Genomic DNA, 23455 nt, shown 5'->3' on the forward strand with positions numbered 1-23455 from the left:
AGGATATGATTAAATAGTGATAGTTACATCAGGATGTGATTAAATACAAAGTACTACAGGTTAAACAAATGATCAGCAGATTGATAATCAAAGTATTTGAGAATGGGGAATGAACATTTAAATTGATTACTAGGCTCATTTAGGAAACATCAACATTCTTAGTATGTCCCTTTTACTAAATATTTTTCTAACTAGCAGACAGACATCTAACACTGTCAAGCCTACTATTTTAAGATCATTCTAAAACTGCTGCTGGAAAAATGGGGAGCACTCTTTCTTTAAGAGGGAATAGCCTATGTAATCTGAGAGTCAGCTGTCTTGAGTGGCTGCAGGTTTCTCTGGGGTGGTGGGAGTGTATGTGTGTGTGTGGCAGGGGGTGGGGGGGCTGTCACTTTTACACACAAGTACCCAGCCCACTTCCATTAACTGAACAGCAGTGGTGAACAGACTTTCAATTGAAAACACGTTCTTCTGGATGTAAAATGCGAATAGGAGTTACGTGCTAGCATGAGATCCCTAAGCTTCGTTCTGAGTCCCCTGCTGCCGCTGGTTTTCCTGGTTGGACCCTGCTATGGAGGTGGGTGCTCAGATTTAGCAACTCTGGCAGTGCAGAGATATTTACTTTTGCACTCAGTGCACTTCATAGGGATGCCTATTGAGTAGTTACTTTTTATCTAACACAATAACAATGCTTCAATCATATTTAGACAAATTTCAGTACAGTACATCAGTGAGAAAGTGGTGCTTGAAGTGTATATCTGTGGTACAGTGGCTCATTGTTTAATGACTAGTCTTGACGGTCAGTACCTGGCTTTCAAAGGTTAATTCGTTCATTCAGGTTTATCATGCAATGCAAGTTCAGCATTTCATTCTAGTCTTTGACTAGTCTTTGATGCATTTGAAGTTTAATTCTGTGGACAGTTGTTCATTTGAGTTGGCTCAAGGGTATAACTAATCTTGGTGAAATTTATACTGGTGAATTTGTACGGTAATTTTTGCCATGCTTTTCCTATGTTTTTATATGCATTTAACATGTGTTATCATAGTTGATCATAGTTTGAACAAGTCCTATACTTATCTGAAGTTTACCATGCTTTACTAAGCATCTAATGTCAGCATATTAAGATAAAGGTTGGATCAGGTAAAAAGTAGTACTTGTGCATTATAGAAATGTGAACATAGTAACATTAAAATAATCTTTTGTCAATTTAGCTTCTGGCCTGGATTTATTCTAGAACTTAACCACACTACAACAGCAAGATAGAACAGACAATAAATGAAGTTTATTATAAATATATAATGTGAAGTATTACTTAAAGTTGCATGACTAAATCAGGAACGCACCCTGGCAGCGTGAGTCGTACTTACAGAATGCCCTACTGAAGGTGGGAATGTTTGGGTAATAGTTGCCACTTAACCAGGTTTTCTGGAAGGTCCACAAATTCAATATATCTTTTCCAGATGGAGATCCCAAATAATATTTCACTCCAGACATAGCATTAACTGTGTATGTTGATGAAACACTTGTGGAATATGTACTTTATTAAAGCAATCTAGAACATTAGCCTATGTGTAACTTGAACTATTTTGTGCACTTTATTCAGACTACCTGGAGAACACATTTTCAGTTTGATGTACTGCCACGGATAATTTAAAAGAGAATCCCCTTTTCCGCTATAATTGCAGGCTATCGGTTGTGATTGTGCTGATGTTTAGAAGGCATTCTACTCATCCAGCCTCCTGCACTTTTACAGTCCAAACCCTTTACATGGGGTTACTAATTCTATTTCACAAACACTGCACTTACAAAATACTATGATATCTGTCTCCCGTCCAGCATACAGACCCAGCTGGTGATTGTGTTGTCAATCACAAGATAACGCAATTCCCAGCGTCTTGAGAGCAATTACACTGTTAAACAGGCTCTGTCTGCTGTAAAGTGATACCCTGTTATTAATGTTTACACTTTTGGGGCCTATTTTGAAGCTCAATTTTCAAATATGAAATTCTGATTGAATAAAACAGGATTGTAATGGTATAAAACAGGAAAGAAACGCTGTTGCAGGAACAGTTACATCACTGTTGGAAGCAGTCTGCTGCTGGTTTGAAAATGTTAAGAACAGTGCCAGAATATGATCTACAAAATTGTACCCCAGTGCAAAATGCTTACCTTTGTTTCTTAAAAGCTGCCAAACTAAGAATATATGAAATAAATTTGCTGCACTTTATAAGCTTCAATACAAATCCAAACAGTATTACATTTGTGTTGCCTGTTACTACACAAGTTCAACAGTCTCTTCCAGGTTTAGTACAGCCAGATCACGTGCTGTACTTCAGTCTGCTGTCAGTTCTGCCAAGCACAATAAGCCTGTGCTGATTTATAACACAGACCTTATTTACTCAGTTAATCTGAGAGAAAGAAAATTATTGCTTGGGTATATATCTTTAACTTCTTGATGCATGCCAGTCAGCAGGACACAAAACAGATTGTTTGATCCCTGTTTTGACTGATTGATCTGTAGCACACTGTTAAAGCCTCTATCTCAGTCCTGCCTTTGAGATGTTTAGTCTTGGTGGTTCAGTAATGGGCCAGTGCTCAATCTGTGCTTTAGTATTATGTTAGATCCAGATGTACTGTGCCAGAAGTTCAAGTGTAAGAGAACATGTATCACAGTCTTATTAGTTATTGCTAACTTCAGTACTATTATAGCACTGTCTCATATACTGTATTGCAGTTTATAAGTAAAAGTTCACCACAGACCAGTCCAAGCAGAGACAAAACGAAACGTTGACTTTCCTTACCACACGATTTTTAATGGTAATTTCACTGAACAGGAGCACAGGCTGCGTGTATGAATGAGAATGCAAGAATAAGGGAATGGAGTGCTTATGACTGGTATTTAAGGTCAGAGTGAGGACAGTGTTGCCAGGGTTACAGCTTGGGAGTGAGCTTCGCTGCCCCAATCAGGTAGGTAAAGATAGGAAAGGAAGGACATCAAGAATGTCCCCCAAACTCATTGGAAAGCACTCGGAAAGCTAGGCTGGGGGAGGTTGACAGGGAGGATCCTGAGCTCCTGCCCCCTGAACCACACTATACTCTTCAAGTAATGGTGCTGTTGTAATGTAGCCCAAGGTATCATAGTGGTAACAATTATTTTATTTGTTACCAATAGTATAAGGCACTCTTATAAACTATTACAGTACCATACCAGTACCATACTGTGCTTTTGGAGTCAATGGGCAGCACTTTCTGGTAATGCTGTGGTTTTTAAAATGCTTTGTTTGGGTTTCACCAAGGTGATACATATGGGTATTATAATGATATCCCAATAGTATTTTTCATTCTTTGGATTCCAGATGATACTGTAAGTCCCCCACTGCTATGTGTGCTGTGTGCTGTACTGTATACAAATTCATATCGTTGTTTGTGTCGTATCTCCTAATATAGACACAAAATGTTCTGCTGTAGAAACAGAATGTGCCAGACGAGATCATAATCCTCAATCATGTTGTCCTTTACAAATGTCTGGTATGCAAGATATTAACAACATTGGAGCTTACTATGATAATTTTGAAATTAACCTTGATTTTCCCATCTTACAGTGTACTGCATTTGCTGTTCTTTCCATGATTTACCTTAAACCTGTTTGCTTGCCTGTATTTTGTGATATGTACAATGAAGCTCGATCACCACATAGATACCTCATGTGCACTGTGCACTGTGCAGGCTAGTCTGGTACAGCACCAGAGGTTCTTGGGAGCATTTCCATTGCCTGGCGATAGTCCGGGCGGGGCAGGGTGGAGTAAAGCTTAATAAAACTGACAAATTAAGGAAAACAGCGAACACAATGCATAGTAAAGTGGAGAATATACGTTTATATAAATCAGTACTATATTAACAGATTACAGACCTGTGATTACAGACCTTCTTAATAAAGCCACCCTTGATGAGTCCAAGACTGCTATCCGCTGCTCGTCTCCTGCACCCTCCCTTTCAGGCTCTCTGCTGTAAGGATGCTATCAACTCCACTGTCATGAGAAGCCTTTCTTCAACACATCTCTGATACTGTATACTGCAAAGCTACCGCTTTTAAAGCTCTCCGCTCTTTCAAGGCTGCTACACGTTCAGTTCTCATTTGAAGGATTCCTAGGCACACTGGTGTGTTTAATGTTTCACTATCTCTATCCATTGTTGTTTAGTTTTGTTATAGTGTCACTAGTCTGAACCCTGGTAGTCTGAACTGACCTATGATCCGAACCATGCATATGAAATGCATGCTAACAGCTCTCGAAAACATATTTTAATATCATAATTATACTTCATGCATACACAACTGACTGGAATTTAATTTCAAAAAGTAATGGCAGATTTTTGATCAAATGTGTTTCAAAAACATAAAACAAAGAGTGAACAAGTCATTTGTAATATGGGACAGATTAAGATCGTTTCTCTAGAACAGATCTCCAGTCTGAATGGGGGTCCATATTCGACTAACTATTCCTGGAAAAAACAACCCTTTTCAACAAACTCTGAAAGCTGAATTTCTGAAGTGAGTTTAATGATACTACTGTTTCTCTTGTAAGTCTGTTAGTTTATTACCAAATGACTGCTCCTTTGAGAGGACAGATAGCCCTCATGCATGCAGCCTGGTGTATAATGGGGTTTTGTTACCTTTCAAGGGTCGTGTTTGTAGTTTCTGTCTCTCTGCTCCCTCTCTACATTTGAGATATAAGGCTGCTACTGTGTTATCCCACACCAGCTTTCTCCAACACGGTTATAGAGAACTCTTAAATTCTTCTTCAGAATTTTTTTTGGAATTTATCTAGTTTTTGTAGATTTTTTTTTTTTGGTATTTATTTTCTAATAGTTGCTCTAGAATGAAATGGTTACTGCAGAAGTATTTAGTTAAACCCCAACTTTTATCGACGTGGTGATCCATGACTAGGTCGAGTAGGAAACAGTAAATCTACTTACTAGTTAAGCCCTCATAAACAACAGCATGGGATTCATATATGTGTGCATGATGTGCATGTAAGTGGTACTATACCCTAACCACTGTTTCTCTTTTTGTGAAGACTTTGCTTTATTTAAGAAAAACAGCTGTTACATTGGGTTTCTGATCTACTTTTATTCTGCGTCATAATAGAGAGGTTTAGCTAGACGACATTTAAAATAAGTTTCAGTTTTGCTTAGAACAAGCTTAATTCCAGGCTTATGGCTTTCTGGTCACCTGTAGTAGATATGGTATACGTTCAAACCATGTGCATTTCACCATAACTGTGACTGTGCCATTCAACAATGTATGTGTTCTACTAAAAACCGCATCATGTTACTTGCATTATACTTAAGTGCACAGTCGATTATCCAGAAGTCAAATAACCGGACCACTGCCTGGTCCATATAAAAAACAATTTAACATGTGTCGGACGTTAATGTTTAAAGTTTAAAGTTATCCATGTTACACCTGCATTAGTCTGGTTACTTGATTACTGTAGGCTATTTGGTTGTTGTTCAAACTCACTCCAATGGTCTAGCAGCAATCATACATGCAGCAGAGGTACGCAACAGTTAACCTATAGCTTTGTATTTAAAATATTTGATGTCAGAAGTGAAGAACCAAAAGCACAAAAAAAGGAAGGCCAATAAAGTTGATAAAGCTAAAAGAGGTAAGAAAATTGATTTTAAAGCATTAGCTGGCTCTCCTTTTAACAACCATTCTGTCTGAAGCAAATGCTTAATAAATCCATCCCACAGAGAATAAAGAATTAAAATATTCTGGACCCAGACTTGGCGTCTTTAGATAAATTAGTGGTTGGTTTTTGAAATGGGGGTGGGTATGATTTTTTTTTCATGCAGAACAATGCTGGCCGTATATCAGAGCAGACTGTTGTTCCCCTCAAATTTCTGATTGGGTTTCAAATGTTATGGGTAATTTGTAAGTGTTTAGTCAGTGGCTATTCCACTGGGAGCCTGTCAGGAGCTGAATGTGCAGTGCTCCAACATGGGAAAGGCTAGGATCTTGGCAGCTTGTGGACTGGAATAGATTGCATGGGATAAATAGAGCAGCTCTACACAAAGAGAGTATAATGCTTGATGTAAGGACAGCATGCTTGCCTGTGGGTATTACACTGGGCCTGAGTTCACACAGACCCAAGTGTTCTATGCTGTCGCTGTGAAACTCTGGAACATTCTTTCCTGAAATTGGGAAATACCCTTTCTCTCTGATCTCTCAGCCCTTATAAAACTGCATTGCAGAAAAAACACAGTGCTTTGGAGTGGTCCTATGCCGAGTAGGGGTAAAACGAATACTAATTTGACAGAGGTAAAAATAGTTGAACAGGTTGACTAGTTGCCACTTTAAGAAATATATCTACCTATCATGTGTTTGATAATTTCTAGTGCTCTACCCGTACTTATGACCGGATTGCAACTGTAGCTGTACTTCCATCCATTTGAAACTGTATGCTTCTTAATGACCTTACAATCACGTGAAATGCGATTAGTTAACTACCACTTTTCTATCAAGAAGTCGACTCTTTGGTGCTGGCCCAAATGTCGAGTTTTCTGAGATGTGATTGTGCAGTTGTGATTTTATGTAACGTGTGATAGTGTTGCTGCTGCTGCCCAATATTGCAGCCATTATTGAAAAAGATTGTGATCAAGAAAACAACTCAAAACTAGTATGTCTCCTCTCTTAACTGCAAGTGATTTCAGGCTTGTTTTTTTTATGTTACATCATGTTGATGTATTTTTTTCCTATACTTTTTTTTCTTTAAGTATTACATGCAAATTTACAACACTTCTGTGGCATCATTTAACTGAGAAAAACAGAATAGAATTTTAAGTTTAGATACAAAATATGCAGATTTAAAAAAAATTTAAATGTAGTTGAATTCCTCCTTTTGTATTGGCTTTGCCTGGTGTAATAGAGAGAGAGAGAGAGAGAGAGAGAGAGAGAGAGAGAGAGAGAGAGAGAGAGAGAGAGAGAGAGAGAGAGAGAGAGAGAGAGAGAGAGAGAGAGAGAGAGAGAGAGAGAGAGAGAGAGAGAGAGAGAGAGAGAGAGAGAGAGAGAGAGAGAGTTTATACTATTTATCCTTTTACCATAACATACCACAGTAGATTTTGAAAAGGGTATGCACAAAATATATTTATATTACCTTATACAAGCACACATTTTATACTTAACAGGTTAGCTCAACACAGACGCAGACACAGACATGCACACACGCACGCAGACACACACGCACACACACACACACACACACACACACACACACACACACACTTTGTAGATGAATAAACAAAAACTACCCATGGGAGACATATCATCCATTTAAATATGCAAGCACCAGAGATTAACGATCCTAGCAATTACTGTACAGTGTACACAGACAGGAAGAAACAGAAAAGCTTCCAGCACCTAGAGTAGGCAATATTGCAAACCTAGTGGAATTGGACTCATTTGTTCTCCTTTCTTGTGGGAGCTTCCTCGTTGAAGTTTATGGGATTGCACAGTAATTTAACTTTAAAAATGCAATACAGTGACATGAGAAGACATTCCAATAAGCTTTACAATCTGAAATTTAAAAAGACAAGGCAGGCGCTATGCACAATCCAAATTCTATAGATTTGGAAGGGACAAGGTTAAAAACCTGTCCCTGGAGATAAACTGGCTCCCTAATTCTTCTCAGTTCCAGTCATGGGGCAGTGTGGATGGATGGAGGATAACTGGTGCTCTGGTTGGTTGGCCAATTTACAGATCAATCAGTCCATGTGCAAGGAAGGTGAACATAAAAGTATGTAGCCTAGAAGTTTAGTTCATAGAGAAAGGATAGCTGCTTATGCCTGTATGTAGTGCTGCTTCAAAAAGCTAATTTATTTGATAAAAAGCCTAAATCTGGATAGCTTTTGTTTGTTGCATTTATGTTAACAGAAAGGGGCTTAACTTCATATGTTTGTTTGTGTGATTCTTGCCTTGTCTGTCTGGCCATTGGCTGTCCTCTCATAAAGACATTGGTTGCTTGGTTTTCTTAGCTTTTGCTTCAGTCTGAAAATTGCACTGAAAACTTTTGCACTGAAACATTTTGTAAACCTATTGCATATTGCTTTAGCTTAGGCCTTCAAAGATTTCTTAGGACATAAAAAGGGCTACTGAAGGGAAAGCTAGCTAAAATGTTAGTTAAAAGCTACGTTATACAATCATTTACAATACTGACTTAGATGCCAAATCATGGTAGGAACAGATTTATTATTATTACTTGTACTGTGATATTTGTAAGTGTTTGGTCAGTGGCTAATGCTTTAAAATCAATTTTCTTACCTCTTTTAGCTTTATCAACTTTATTGGCCTTCCTTTTTTTGTGCTTTTGGTTCTTCACTTCTGACATCAAATATTTTAAATACAAAGCTAAAGGTTAACTGTTGTGTACCTCTGCTGCATGTATGATTGCTGCTAGACCATTGGAGTGAGTTTGAACAACAACCAAATAGCCTACAGTAATCAAGTAACCAGACTAATGTATTATTACTTGTACTGTGATACTTGAAATGTATTTGCTTACGATTGTAAGTCGCCCTGGATAAGGGCGTCTGCTAAGAAATAAATAATAATAATAATAATAATTTCAAGTAGCAGTTCCATTGAAAATTAGCATAGCTGGCCAATTTCCTTTCACTGAAAGATGTGATCTGAGTTCTAGTTGCTGTACCACTGACTGTAGAGGCCCATCATGTAAACTCTGATTTGAGTCTCAACCTACAGTATTTACTTCTCGCTCAAGGACATGTGCAGCTGCATCTTATGAGTGTAAGAGCTTGGCATGCTCCCTAGGCTCTCTGTTGGGAGAGTAGAGGGGACACTTCTTTAACAACCTCCCTCTTTACTGAAGTCTGTGTCCCTGTTGTTTAAACAGCGTTGGAGAATGGTAGACAAACTGGTCAACAAAAGCCCAAAGGAATACCCAGCCAAGCAGGAAGTAGTCTAACTGACTTCTGGAAAGATCTCTGTTGCAGCTCAACCCTACAACTAATTCGATGGAGGTTTTGGCAGCCCCTCCTTTTTCAAACCATTGATGCTATCTTTCCAGTGAATGAACTCATTTGGTTTTGGCAGAAAAGTAGACAGTTGGGTTTCAGTAACTCAAATGTTAATGCTACAAAGACTCCATTTAGATCTATCTTTAATTTTTTTTTTTCCTTTTCCTCCTCTACATCCTGTTTTACTGGTCCCTCCCGTCTGGCCACAAAAAGTGCTCACTCTTTTGCTTATAAAAATATAACTGCACTGTACTCCTGTTGCCTGGTAACCCTTTCAGGCTTTGCCACGTGAAGTCTGGCACCCACTGAATTGAAAAATGTACAGCAATTGGATAAAGTATGCCTTATTAAAACTGACTATTAAAGTAATTGAAATAAAACATGGTGAGATAGCTTAGTGGTTACAGCTGGGGACTGGGGAAAGTGTGGTTGACTAATATGCTGTGTGCCTGGGCAATTCATTTGAGAACTAATGGGGCAGTGTTTGCTAGGGTTTGGAAGTAGTGTGACCTTGAGGTTGGAGAGTGTGGAAGTAGTGTGACCTTGAGGTTGGAGATGAAAACAGAGAGTGCAACAATGTTTTCATGGTACATACTGAGATTTAGTGTATTGTCACATCACACCATTATTATCCCCAGCTAGGGATGGAATCCCCTGTGAGGGGGAAGTAGTCATACGTACCTCACATTTCACATATCCATATCTGGAGAATCACTCATCCAATTGTCATGAAGCTTGGTATTGAACATTGTTTAAGTTATTGAGAATATCCTATTCTGGAGATATAGTGGGTGTATTCCTGTACATACATCCATCTTTGCATATATCTGGAGAATTCAATTCTAATTCAACTTTTCATTGCTAATGAAGCTGCTTAATCTCTATGATTCTGTACATACAGATACTGTTCCTACATGCCATGGTCATTAACTTTTTCATCATACTGATAGCTCAGATCTTGAATTTACATAAAGGTTAATTGCAAGACGACCACTTGGGTTAGTTTTTGTGGGGAAGTGTGCATTGCTCCTGGATCCACTAGAATTATCAACTGCTCCATTGTAGTTTTACATTTTACAAAAAGAAAGTGATCACCTTGGTTAAATAGAGTTCGCTTCAATTCCGCAGAGTATTTACTGACGAGAATCAATTCTTAATAGGACTGTAATTAAATACTATTGGATACCAATATTTCCTTACAACTTGGCATTTACCAGCAGTGAGGAAATGAAACATTCAATTGAACCGGGCCTCAAGGATAAAGATCATCGTAATGTGTGGGTGTTCTGAACTGGACTGCTTTACATTGGGGAGCATGCATATGGTCAGCATTACAATTTCCAAACTAGACTATTATAGAAAATATAATGTTTGTATACAATTTCTAGATCATTCAATAACTATAAGATAGGCAGCAGTGTGAAGTAGTGGTTAGGGCTCTGGACTCTTGACCAGAGGGTCGTGGGTTCAATCCCAGGTGGGGGACACTGCTGCTGTACCCTTGAGCAAGGTACTTTACCTAGATTGCTCCAATAAAAAATAAAAAAAAACTGTATACACGGGTAATTGTATGTAAAAATAATGTGTAAAAAATAATGTGATATCTTGTAACAATTGCAAGTCGCCCTGGATAAGGGCGTCTGCTAATAAATAAATAATAATAAGATGAAATAGTGCCAATTACACTGTAGCCATCTGGCAAAATACTTGTCTGCACAGTAAATAGAGTGATTCGGTAGATTCTGTTTTCACATTGGATTTAACAGATGAGGAAGATCCTGCTTAATATTCTATAGCAAAGCTGTGGTAATGCACTGGTTCTGTACCAAGCAGCAATGGGTGGCACGAAGGCAGCAACATTGCTGTGATTTGTAGAATGGCACAGCAGTAATATTTCCCTTTTTTGCCAATGTTTGTATCATTTCAGCACCAGTGTGACAATTGTGGAATGTTTGTGCAATTGTGTGTGTGTGTGTGTCCAATTGAAATGAGTATCAGAACATGGGGATTTATGGATGGGTTTGTCTGTCTGTCTGTCTGTGCATAAGAAAATTTACAACAAGAGGAGGCCATTCAGTTTTATCCAGTTCCTAGCAGCTGCTTGATCTCAAAACATTGTCAAGGTGGGTCTTAAAGGATCCCAGTGATTCAGCATCAGCAACATGAGTAGGTAACCCATTCCATACCTTCACATTTGCTCAGTTACATGTTTTACATGTATGCACTCAGCAGTGTGTTAGTTGAAGCTGTGACTGTCTAGCGAGAGGAGCAGTAAACAAGTCGATATTCTGTGATTGACTGCTGGATGTGTTTCAGAATGTGGACCAGGTGATCCCTTGATTTATACATGGCTGAATAAATAAGCTACTGTGTATTGTACATTACTATCTAGTTTAGAGTTACCAGTTAAAATAGAAATGAAGACCTGAACCAACACAAATATTCAAATAATGCTTTCAATGTACAGCTATGGCCAAACGTTTTGCATCACCCTATAGAATTAACTCATTTTGCTTCATGATGTCAAATGAAACCTGCTGAATAATGTTACGTGAACATATTGAATTACATGCCACTTTGTGGTTTTCCATATACTTGATGAAAAACTGACAAAAATTGAAAAATGTGACATCAAACATGAAATACTGTACTACTATTATGGCTTCCGGTAGACTTTTGCAACATTTTTAGTTTTTTTATTTTGTGATGTTAAATAAAAGATCTAAATTATGTGACTATATATATATATATATATATATATATATATATATATATATATATATATATATATATTAATTATGGGGTAGATGTACTAAAATGGGCCAGTCGCAGCACAAAAATACAGCAATTTGTTTTTTCGCTGCAGCAATTCGTATGTACTAAGAGAATATATGTTAATGAAAAGAGATGCAATATACTAATTTAAATATTGTTTTACATTTTTTACTATCATTATACATTGCGAGAGTCGTGTAACATTGTGTTCAAATAAAATAGCAGCAGTTGAATTGTGGTTTGCTGCAGCAGAGGGTGCCCGAAGGATAATGTCTATACATGCAACAGTGCAAGAATCAAAATAACATTGTTTTTGTTAAATGTAAACGTCATCTGTACAATGCATTCTGTTCCATCTTCATTTTACCTATTTTAATACTGTTATATATATAAAAAATGAAAGGCAGGTTAATCCCATCAGATTCTATAGCAAGGCCCCCACCTTCACCCCCCCAAAAGCTACAGTAGCCCCTCACTAAACCGGACATGTTTGTCAGACAAAACAATACCATAAAATCACGCACACGTACATTTATAGTGCTCAAAGCATTATAAATGTAAATCATTGCGCTGAAATAACACTAATGTGTTTTGGTAGGCTGCACATTACATTATGTAAAAATATAAATCTGTACAGTATGCCTATAAAGTATACAGTACAGTAGTAAAATCTAATTAATACCCAGCGCACTTTCTTTTCACAAAATTAGTCATGCTGCTGCATTATACACATTGGTGTACAATGTGAATAAAAGAATATTTTAAATTGAAACTAAATGATTTTAGTGGGGTTTTTTTAATTATTATTTTTAACTTGGTCTGCTTAGTAGCCTAGACAATTAACACACAATAGATATGATCCTATACAGATGCTCAGAATGAGCTGAAGAGGTCAGTGGCACTTGTGAGCAGTCTACTGCTCCCAGCACGCTGTGAAAACCAGAAATGTCATAGAAATGTGTTTTCAAGGCTTGTAAGTACACCCCGACTTTAGTGAAAATTAGGTACTTGAGCACAAAACTGGCAACGCACGAGAAAAAGCGGACTGGGAAATGCCAGCAACAATTACAATTGTTTAAAACATGTTTTGAAAAGTTCTTAACAAATTGATGCAATTGAAAGTGTCGCAATTGTAGGCAGCTTTAGTACATCTCATTATAATATCATCATTTGCACTATCCCCACACCCTTTTTGCAAATTTATGCAGGAATGCCCATAATTACATATTCATCTAAGGTTGAACCTCAAAGGCTTGGCTTGGAAAACTGCTGCTGCAAAGTATTCCCTAAAAAGTCGCTAACAGCATTGCTGATGCTTAGTACATTTCACCCCAGACTTCAGACTCTGAAAGTTGTGCCCATCACTGTAGGTCCTGCTGATCTACTTTTTCAATATAGATCTTATATTATATTTGCTACAGTGGCAGATATTTATGTTTGACATACTTTTAAATAAAAGAAAAATGGGTTAGAAGTTAGGTAACATTAAAAACGTTAGTGAACCGTGTTCTGTAATGAGGTAAGCTGAATCTCACACACATTCATTGCAGTTTGTGACAAGGATGACAGAGGTTTGAGACTCAGAGACACTTTGAAAGTTCAAAAATAAAGTTTTTAATAAACAAAAATACAAAATAAAACAGGCACAAGGGCCAAACAAAAAGGTTTCAAAAACACAAAACAATCAACACAAAACTTACAAATAAAGCTTCCAGGCTGGGCATTGCCTTCACTGGTTGCAAAACAAACCAAAACCAACACACAGAAACCACTATCTTCCTCTCCTTCTAGAACTCTCCCTCCCCGAAATGGGAGACTGAGGCCTCCTTTTATGCCAGGTGGCTGAGTGAACAATTAATTGGTTGATTGCTCCCACCTGACGCAATGAACCTAGGCAGGGAGGAGAATTTAACTCCATCCCTGCCAGTATTTCCAAGGGCAGAGCCCTGCTCTGCCACATAGTTGTTCCCAGTTTTTTTCCTGGATGGTACGGTTTGTACATAAATATTTATTTTATTGGTGGAAAGAAGAGCAGCATGGATCCAAAAATAAAATAAATGCCTTTACCTCCATATAATGCCAGAGTGTATTACAGGAATGTAAGCCAGTGGTATTTGCCATTTGATCATTACATTTAAGGGAAAGCAAGCTCTCCTGCTGGTTTCTCAAGCTTGTAAACAGAGGGAACAAATGGTTGCTAGACATGCATATATCTTTTATACATACACACACTTTAGTTTGTTTGATCACTAAATACAGTGTTAGGCTTACCAACTCATTTTCAACCACAGGTACCATTCAGAAATGACTCCTTTAAGATGATTTTCTGAAGTGAGGTGGTTTTAGAAATGACCACTAGTGTGCAACTGTAATGTCTTCCCCCGCAGCAACAGTGAGTCAGTTGATGGAAAATCTTAATTTGACACCACAGTTTCAGAGGGGACAGAAATTACAGATGTGCATGCCTAATGGTCATTTTTCAAACCACTTCAAAAATGTAAGTTTTGGAAACAGATCCATGTGGCTCTGTGGTTCAACTGAATGCATCTCATCCAATCACGATACAAGGAGCTTCCAGGTGCATATAGTTAGGCAGCATTCGTTACATGCTCCCACCTCCATTCAGTCATAATAGTGCTTACTTCACTGTAAACAACACAAGCAGTCAGAATACCAAGATGGAAATGACAGTGGTCACTGCTGGAAAGTTTAGGGAAAGACTCTTTGAGGCCCAGAACTCTATGTCTTTTTCTGAGACCCTACAACTCCACCGGATTTGATGAACAAGTGTCTCCGTAGGGCATAGTCTATAGTAGGGGTGCACAATTCTGATCTCTCCTGGTTTTTGTTATACCAGTACCCAAAATGACTTACTTGAGACAATATAACTTCCTTCCAAGCTATAATCAACTAATAGTATGTATAAAATATTGAAGATCCTGGACCTGGAGCAGTAGCTTTGTGCACCTCTGCACTATATACTCTGCTAGTAGAGCAATAAACAGCACTGTAGGCCGCACCACCAAACCACCTTGCAGTCTGAATCAAGGACAGGATAAGCATTGAGACTAAACTGCCCCCTGATTCCCTGAGAAGGTTGGTCTCCTCAAGGTAGACTTCATAGTGGGAAAGCTCACATTGTCACTGTGAGTAAATGGAGAACTTCAGACTCTGGGACTGCCAATCCTGCACATTTCATGAGCTCCAAAATTCATCATGTGTTTTAAAAATAGTAAAATCACATGAGTTGGTACTGGCTCCTCAAGCTGTAATATTTACTGAGATCCACCTACATATAACTGTCTGCTTCTTGAAAATGACTAATACCAGTTGAATTGCTATAGTCAAGAACAAATGAGTAATAGGAATGGACAAATTATCAACCCACACTTTATAGTTTATTTGACAGATGTGTGTTAGAAACCAGAAAGGGATCGGGAACATTTCTAACTTCTTGCTAATATATTTATTTTAAGACTATGTAGCCTGGATGATGTCCAACAAATTAATTGAATCAATAAATTAAACAACCAGCCTAATTATACTCTCTAGAAAGTTCTCATCATTATCTCATTTCCTGCTTGTCAATTAACATTTTGGTGGTCCTGGAGGTTGCTCAGGTCTTAACTCTAAAGGGCATGTGCCTCAGGTGGGGCTCGAATCCCTGTAACACAGACAGAATGTGAACGTGTTGCAGGGTAAATAAGCTTCACTTGAGACAACAAATATGAACCAATAATGACCTTATGAGAATGTTATTGAGGTAAGAACATTATAAAAAGCCTTCATTATTACATCTTTCTAAATTCTAAATGTTTTTAGACTTCAAAACACAGAGAAAGAAAGCTATATCCTTAAATGTAGATGGTATTAAAAGTTATGAGAGGGTTATAGAATGGCATCAGATTTAACTTACAAAAAACATTGAATAAATTATTCAAATCCCCACACACTCGTTTGTTAACCAGAAGTTGTATTTGTGGGCTAATTTTTTCGACGGTTATTTTTCAGAATAAGAAACAAACAATTGAGTTCAGAGCTAACCAAATAATTCCATAAATGCCATGCACATCCATTCAAGATGTCTCGAATGTGAAGTTCTAAAAGAAATGATGTAGTTTAATGATATACTTCCTTGGTAATAATATTTTTCATTTTTCGATTCACATGAAATAATCACACATGTAAACTGGCCTAATGATGGCTTTTACACCCTAATGACAGTGTTATGGCAGGTGTTTCAAATACATTTGAAATCTTGATAGTAAACAATTGTTTGATGAGCAAGGAAATGTACTTGAGAATGCATTATATTTGAAACACTAACGTTATACATGGTATTTATCATAGAGAATCAGGGGGCAGCCTATTTTTTAATAATGACAAAAATCGAGTTAACCAAACAGCTATTAACATTTAGTCATGAATAATGCATATATCGAGTTCACCTTTAAAGGTCAATGAATTCATTTAGCTAATTCAATAAAACATAAATAATAAATTAAACCTTCTACCACAGAGATGAGATGCATTCGCGTTTTCACTGCAGTTCACATCTAAAAAATGTGGCTATGGATACCCAGCTGTAGTGCACCCCCGGCAACTCCCACGTTACATTAGTGAGGTCAGTTTCACTGAAGTGGGGAGTGTATCACATTTTTATAACTGTAGCACAATTATAGGGTACTAATACTGTATGTAAAACAAATCTAATTGAATAGTAATCAAGAGTATCATTAATTTCGGCTCATCACTGGCATAGGGTCAGCTGTGACATCTTGCAATATTTCAAAACCCTCCTCATTAAGTTTGTAGTGTAACTACTACTTGTGTTAAGTGGTTTTTCTTTTCACACAGTATAATATGTGAAAGGCACTCCCTGTATATGACGTTAAGAAAATCAGATAGACCCTAGAGGCTGGTTTCACAGTCCCTGATTAGTACCAATCTTGGACTACCTAATTTGGATCAAATGTATTGATGTTACAAAGACTCACAGCACAGACTATAATATTGAGAGTCAAGTTCACAAACTGCAACATCAAGATTTTTTTTAAAGACAAAGGGGTAGATTACTAAAGTGTTGCATCTGTCACAATCGTTGCAAACCACATGCAAACCAGTCAAAAATATTGTAATGAGATGTACTAAAGCTGCCAACAATTGCGACACTTACAATTGCATCAGTTTGTTAAGAACTTTTGAAAGCATGTTTTAAACAGTCGCAATTGTTGCTGGCATTTCCCAGTCCGCTTTTTCTCGTGTGTTGTCAGTTGTGCTCAATGTATTTTTGAGACGAATACCCAAGAACCTAATTTTCACTAAAGTCAGGGTGTACTTACAAGCCTTGAAAACAAATTTCTATGACATTTCTGGTTTTCCCAGCTTGTTGGGAGCAATAGACTGCACACATGTGCCACTAACCCCTCCAGCTCATTCTGAGCATCTGTATAGGACCGTGATCTGTTGTGTGTTAATTGTCTAGGCTACTAAGTAGACCAACTTAAAAATAAAATAATTTAGTTTCAATTCAATTTAAAATAATCTTTTAGGCTCCCGAGTGGCGCATCCAGTAAAAGCACTCACTAGAGTGCAGGATGCGCTCTATAGCCTGGACGTCGCCGGTTCGAGTCCAGGTTATTCCGCAGCCGACCGTGGATGGGAGCTCCCAGGGGGCGGTGCTCAATTGGCTGAGCATCGGCTCACCGCGCACCAGCGACCCCTGTAGTATGGCCGGGCGCCTGCAGGCTTGCCTGTAAGCTGCCCAGAGCTGCGTTGTCCTCCGACGCTGTAGCTCTGAGGCGGCTGCACGGTGAGTCTGCAGAGCATAAAGAAGCATGCGGCTGACGGCACACGCTTCGGAGGACAGCGTGTGTTCATCTTCGCCCCTCCAGGGTCAGCGCAGGGGTGGTAGCAGTGAGCTGAGCCTAAAAATAATTGGGCATTTCAAATTGGAGAGAAAATAATAAAAACTAATTGGCAACGACTAAATTTAAAAAAATAAATAAATAAATGTTTAAAAAAAAATCTTTTATTCGCATTGTGTACACCTCCTTATGTCAGACAAACATGTCCGGTATAGCGAGGGGTTACTGTATGATTATGAAAAGCTTTTGGGGGTGAAGGTGGGGGCCTGTGTCAATGTGCCCCGCTCCTGTGTGTATTTTTGTGTTTTATGTTGTATGTTGTGTGTGTTAATGTTGGTACACGGGATATAATGTGGGTAATGAGCACGAGTGTTTAAAATGTATAATTGTATTTAGGCACGGGGATTGCACTTCACTTAACGTGCATTTAAAGTATTTAATATGTGAGCACGGGGTTGGAAAGAATTAGTTCACGTGCTGGAATTCAAGTGAATAATTAATTAGTAATTGAATCCCGGCACAACAGTATATATACATGCAGAAAGCACTCACTTAGGGTTGTGTGTTCGGTGAGTGGTGAACGGGTGTTGAGAAGGAGGTAAAATAAACTAAAATAATAAGTGTTTAGACTCACTGTGTTTGTTTGTCTGTCCGTCCACTGTTTGTTTTTGGCCTCAAGTGTCCTGTTTTCTGTTTAAAACCTTTTATTTGTTTCATTAAACCTACTGAGCGCAGCCATTGCGTTTTCAGTTTCAACCCCATTACTGTCTGTGTGATTCTTTCTGGCCTGACGTCATCCCTGCAGCTAGCCTGTCACAGGGCCCCACTATAGAATCTGATGGGATTAAACTGCCTTATTTGAAAAATATGTTGCACATCTCTCGCTAGAGATCTCACGACGCAAATAATATTTAAAGTAGTATATTGCGGCTCCCTTCATTAACATATTTTTTCTTGGTACATACGACAAAATGTGCACTTTGCGAATTGTCGTAACAAAAATGCAAACTGTGGTATGTTTGCACTGCGACTGACCCATCTTAGTACATCTACCCCAACGTGTAATACTGCAGAGGAACCCTGGTAAATGGTATGTTTAACTTACATGTGTATGCCACTTGCTGGCATGCAGACCCAATGCTGTTTATGGAGATGTTACTTGCTTAAAGGATTTTTTTTTTTTTTGCTAGTAAAATAATTCCATAAATTGTATCCTGTAATGCACTTCCATTCACTGTGTAGGTCTTATACTGCAGTTACAGTTCTCAAAAAAATCCATAATAATGCATCCAACATGTTTTATTTAAAAATGATATCTATACTAAGTTTAAGAAATCAGTTTGTGTGCCTTATTTTCGGGTACTGTTTCACTTCCTAGGTCATTTCACCTCAGCAATGTGTTCAAGATCCAAGCACGTCACTAACCGCAAAGCATGCCGGTCATTGGATTCAGTTAGCTGGTTACTGACAGGAAAATGTATGTTTGTTTGTTTTTTTTAACATGTGCTTCTTTCAAAACTGTACATACAGGCAGGCAAGACAACAATGACTACATACTGTATGAATTACATATGAATTATATTAAACTAAAGTTTAAAAAGGTGCCACCAAGTCCAGTGTCTCGCACAATAACAACTGGGTCACTACCTAATTAAAAAACTTGAACCTGTGGTCTCAGTGTTCAGACACTTATAAGACAGTTATTTAAAGAATACAAACACGTTCAGTATTCTGCTGGGCTCAACAAATTTGTGTTATAATTTGATAAAGCTCTTTCCCATGAGACCTTGCTTAGCTTGAAGGTTTGTTTGTTTTCTCGTCCCTGAAGAGATAAGGTAAATGCTCCATGGTGAAAAGAACAAAAACAGAGGGAATGTTAATTACATGTTAAAATAATAGTAGTGGTCTCCTGGTAATGGCAGAGCTGTGAGGGCATAAAGGGCCGTCTCTCTAATTAAAGCTCCTTAAAAAATATTTTGCTACAAACTGCTTTGCATGTGTCGACTATCAAAGTGTTTGGGAAATTAGCCAGCTAGAATTTTTTGCCCAAAAATGTAGCTATTCATGTCTCTGTGTTTAACACATCTGCTCTTTTTAAAGAGTGATCTTTATTTTCCACAATGTAGAGGGATGAGTCATGCAATTAGGAGCTCTTTGATTACACCGTGAAACAATTTTTTTTTTTTTTTTTGGTTCCTGGGTAGTAAGTGTTATTTCCTAATTGCTTATGCCTCAAAAGTATAGAAAATGGCTATTATTCCCCACAAACTTTGCTTTTGTGACCAGGACAGTGATATTTTGAAATTTACCTATTTTCCAGAACATTCCAGATAGATTCAGGGCTGAGTAAACTTGGAGTAACTTCTAGAACTTTCTAGAACTTTCCAGTAATATAAATAGTAGTATAAATACAGGGGCCTTAAGCCCACCAGTTCAGTTTAGTTCCAGCTGCCTAAGTGGATACATATCTGCATTTTTCTGAGATGGCATCAAGGTCATAGGAGACTTCAAAATGGTGGCATTCCTGATGGGTCTCCAAGGCGGTTTTACCAAGTTTCCCTGCTATCTTTGCCTTTGGGACAGCAGGGACACCAAGGCGCACTACCACAGGCGGGACTGGCCACAGCGGACAGAGTTCTCCGTGGGGAGGAACAACGTCAAGTGGGAGCCACTGGTGGACCCCCGGAAGGTGCTGATGCCACCACTGCACATCAAATTGGGCCTTATGAAACAATTTGTCAGAGCTCTAGATAAGGAGTCGGCAGCCTTCAAGTACCTTCAAGACTTCTTCCCTAAGCTGTCTGAGGCAAAGGTCAAAGCCGGTGTCTTCGTCGGACCACAGATAAAGAAGATCCTGGAGTGCAATGAATTCCCCAAGAAGCTCACTAGTAAGGAGAAAGCGGCTTGGAACAGCTTTGTCGCAGTGGTTCGGGGCTTCCTTGGCAATCACAAGGCCGAAAATTATGTGGAGCTGGTTGAGACTCTGGTGAAGAACTACGGCACAATGGGCTGTAGGATGTCCCTCAAAGTCCATATCCTTGATGCTCATCTTGATAAATTCAAGGAGAACATGGGAGAGTACTCGGAGGAGCAAGGCCAGCACTTCCACCAGGATATACTGGACTTTGAACGCCGCTACCAAGGACAGTATAACGAGAACATGATGGGAGACTACATTTGGGGGCTGATTCGTGAAAGTGATTTACAGTATAATCGTAAATCTCGAAAAACTACTCACTTCTAAATCTTTTGTAGTCATTTTTGTATTACTTTAGTATAAATAAATGTTAATTTGGATTCTTATGTTGTTTTTTTCTGACTTTATGTGAACGAAAAGACACAAATTTGCCCGTTTTCTCATTGGAAATAGGTAAATTTCAAAATATCACTGTCCTGGTCACAAAAGCAAAGTTTGTGGGGAATAATAGCCATTTTCTATACTGTTGAGGCATAAGCAATTAGGAAATAACACTTACTACCCAGGAACAAAAATTGTGTTACATAATGTTAGAATCTCAGTCTTGCCAAGGCAGGGGCCTACAGGGTTTGCTGCATTGGCTTTTGTACTACTTCGGGTTAGGGAGACACTCCAACTGCAACGTTTCCCAAAAAACAGAATTGCGGTTTGTGCCGGGCCAACTCCTTCTTCTGCACCCCCCACCTCAGGTAGCAAAAACAGCCCGAAATGGTCCAATGAACCAATGCTGTTAAGTTCACTGAAGTAATTAGGTAATAATCAAGAAGCTGTCACATATCCCACCCAGCCCCTTGCTATCATATTAAATCAGTGCCATCCAGTTGTACCAATGGCTCACACCACTGTACAGTAGCTGCCTCTGTGCTGCAATTGTTCCTTAGTACTGAACCACTACAGTTCCACTGCATTGTCATTGGATATCATTCTAGAGGTAATGTTGGGGAGTAACACATTACTGTAATCTAATTACATTTTTAAGTAACTTGTAACCATAATGGTTCCTTTTTCAGGTAACGAAATGCCCGGGGGTTCCTAGGGGGCGGCGCACAATTGGCCGAGCGCCGCCCGGGTAGGGAGGGCTTAGGTCGGCAGGGAAATCCACAGTTCACCACGCACCAGCGACCCCTGTGGCTGATAGGGCACCTGTGGGTCTGCAGTGGAGCCATTCAGATATGTGTTGTCCACGTTTCAGAGGATGCGTGTTTCAGCCTCCATTTCCCGAGTCACCGGGTTGCAGCGGTGAACCGGGATAAAAATAATAACTGGGCATTCCAAATTGGGGAGAAAACCGGGGTAAAAACCATTGGCAACGACTACATTTTTAAAAATATATTAAAGAAATTTAAGAAAATTTTAATTACATGTATGGCTGATATAGAACATGGAAATCAGAAAGAATATTCCGAGCTGCAACCTGATCAAACCAAAGAAATGAATCTCTGTAAAATGTAAACTGTGCTTGAGAAGCATCTATTTGTAATGAACTGTAACTACTTACATTATTGAAATTAGGATGAGGGAAGGCTCAATAATACAGCTTTCTTCATACAGAGAACCTTTGAATGCAAGCAGGGTGGGGAAAAAACATTCTTCCATAGCCAACAGTGGAACAGGAGGCCTATTGAATAAGTAGGGATGTTTATAGTAACATTCAGAGACGGTAAATCAGAGACCTTTCAATACATGTGGAACAAAACTAATATCAGAGATAGCACTGGGACATATACTAATCCATGTTTTGTGTTATATAAAACACTTTATTAGGTGAGAGCACTAATGAAGGAGACCAGAATGGATAGCCATTCAAAGCACCTGATTCAGAAACATTCCATTAAATCTTACATCCCATAATATTCATAAAACTAAATTTTCATGATCTGCAAACTTCGAGTAATCAATACAAATGGGATTTAAGAAGAAAAAAAAACAGTTCTTCACAAAACATTCCTTAATCTCCTAAAGTGAATCGGGCTCATTGTCCCTTTAACTGGTAATGTTGCAAATCTACAGCAGCAAAAGATAGCAATGTTGTAAATAGGGGCCCTTAAATGAACACACTGAATTAATTACTTTTGTTACCAGTTTCTTTAAAAAGAAAACGTACAGAAGCAACACTGAAATAAGTTTTTCTTGAATTTGACCCTAAAAGTATTAAGTGACCAGACTGAGGGTGGTACAGGAGCTACTGTGTGTCGGTGACTGAGTGGCTGAACTCGCTTTTCACTTCCACAAACATTGGTTCAAATCTGATTTAGATCACAAGTCACCAGCATATAATTGCAACCTTTTCAGGCAATCTCGAAAAGAGAGGCTTAGGAGTGCAATTGCTCCATAAAGGATGATTCCACTGCTGCTGGTTTGACTGTGGAGCAAAATAGAGAGACGTTGAGTTAAAGTTACGAATTGTAGAATATGTAGCAATACAAAAAGAAAGCCTTATACTCAAAACGTTTGTCAAAGTAAATACTAAGTTTCTTTAGAATAAGAGATAATTGTACTTCCATAAGCACAAAACCTTATCAAGTTTACCATGGAAAAGTTGCATGATAGTACTGTAGTTGATTTATTCTGTATATATTTCTACTGTACACTCTCCCTAATATACTGCAGGAAATTGTACTATGCAGTATTTTTAGGCACAGTCATTTTTGCTCTTCAATGCTGTATAAAACCCTGTAGTTTTTTTGTATGGGTTGCAGTTTGACCAGAATAAACTGCAGTAAACATTTAAAAGAGGGTGTGGCAGGAGAACAGTACAGCAGCTCCAAAGAAGCTGCGGCAGTGCTATGATGCAGAGTG

General features: G+C 38.5%; 1 protein-coding gene across 1 annotated transcript in view; it reads left to right on the forward strand.

Moving 5' to 3' along the window:
- Positions 1 to 409: 409 nt before the first annotated feature.
- Positions 410 to 23455, forward strand: part of LOC131699103 (chondroitin sulfate proteoglycan 4-like) — a 54974-nt gene continuing 31928 nt past the window's right edge. Inside the window, exon 1 of the mRNA XM_058994919.1 lies at positions 410 to 577. Within this exon, the coding sequence (XP_058850902.1) occupies positions 508 to 577 (70 nt within the window). The 5' untranslated portion in view covers positions 410 to 507. The remainder of the gene's footprint in view (positions 578 to 23455) is intronic.

This window comes from Acipenser ruthenus, chromosome 21 (genome assembly GCF_902713425.1).
Source record: "Acipenser ruthenus chromosome 21, fAciRut3.2 maternal haplotype, whole genome shotgun sequence".
In the NCBI taxonomy this organism is placed as follows: domain Eukaryota; kingdom Metazoa; phylum Chordata; class Actinopteri; order Acipenseriformes; family Acipenseridae; genus Acipenser; species Acipenser ruthenus.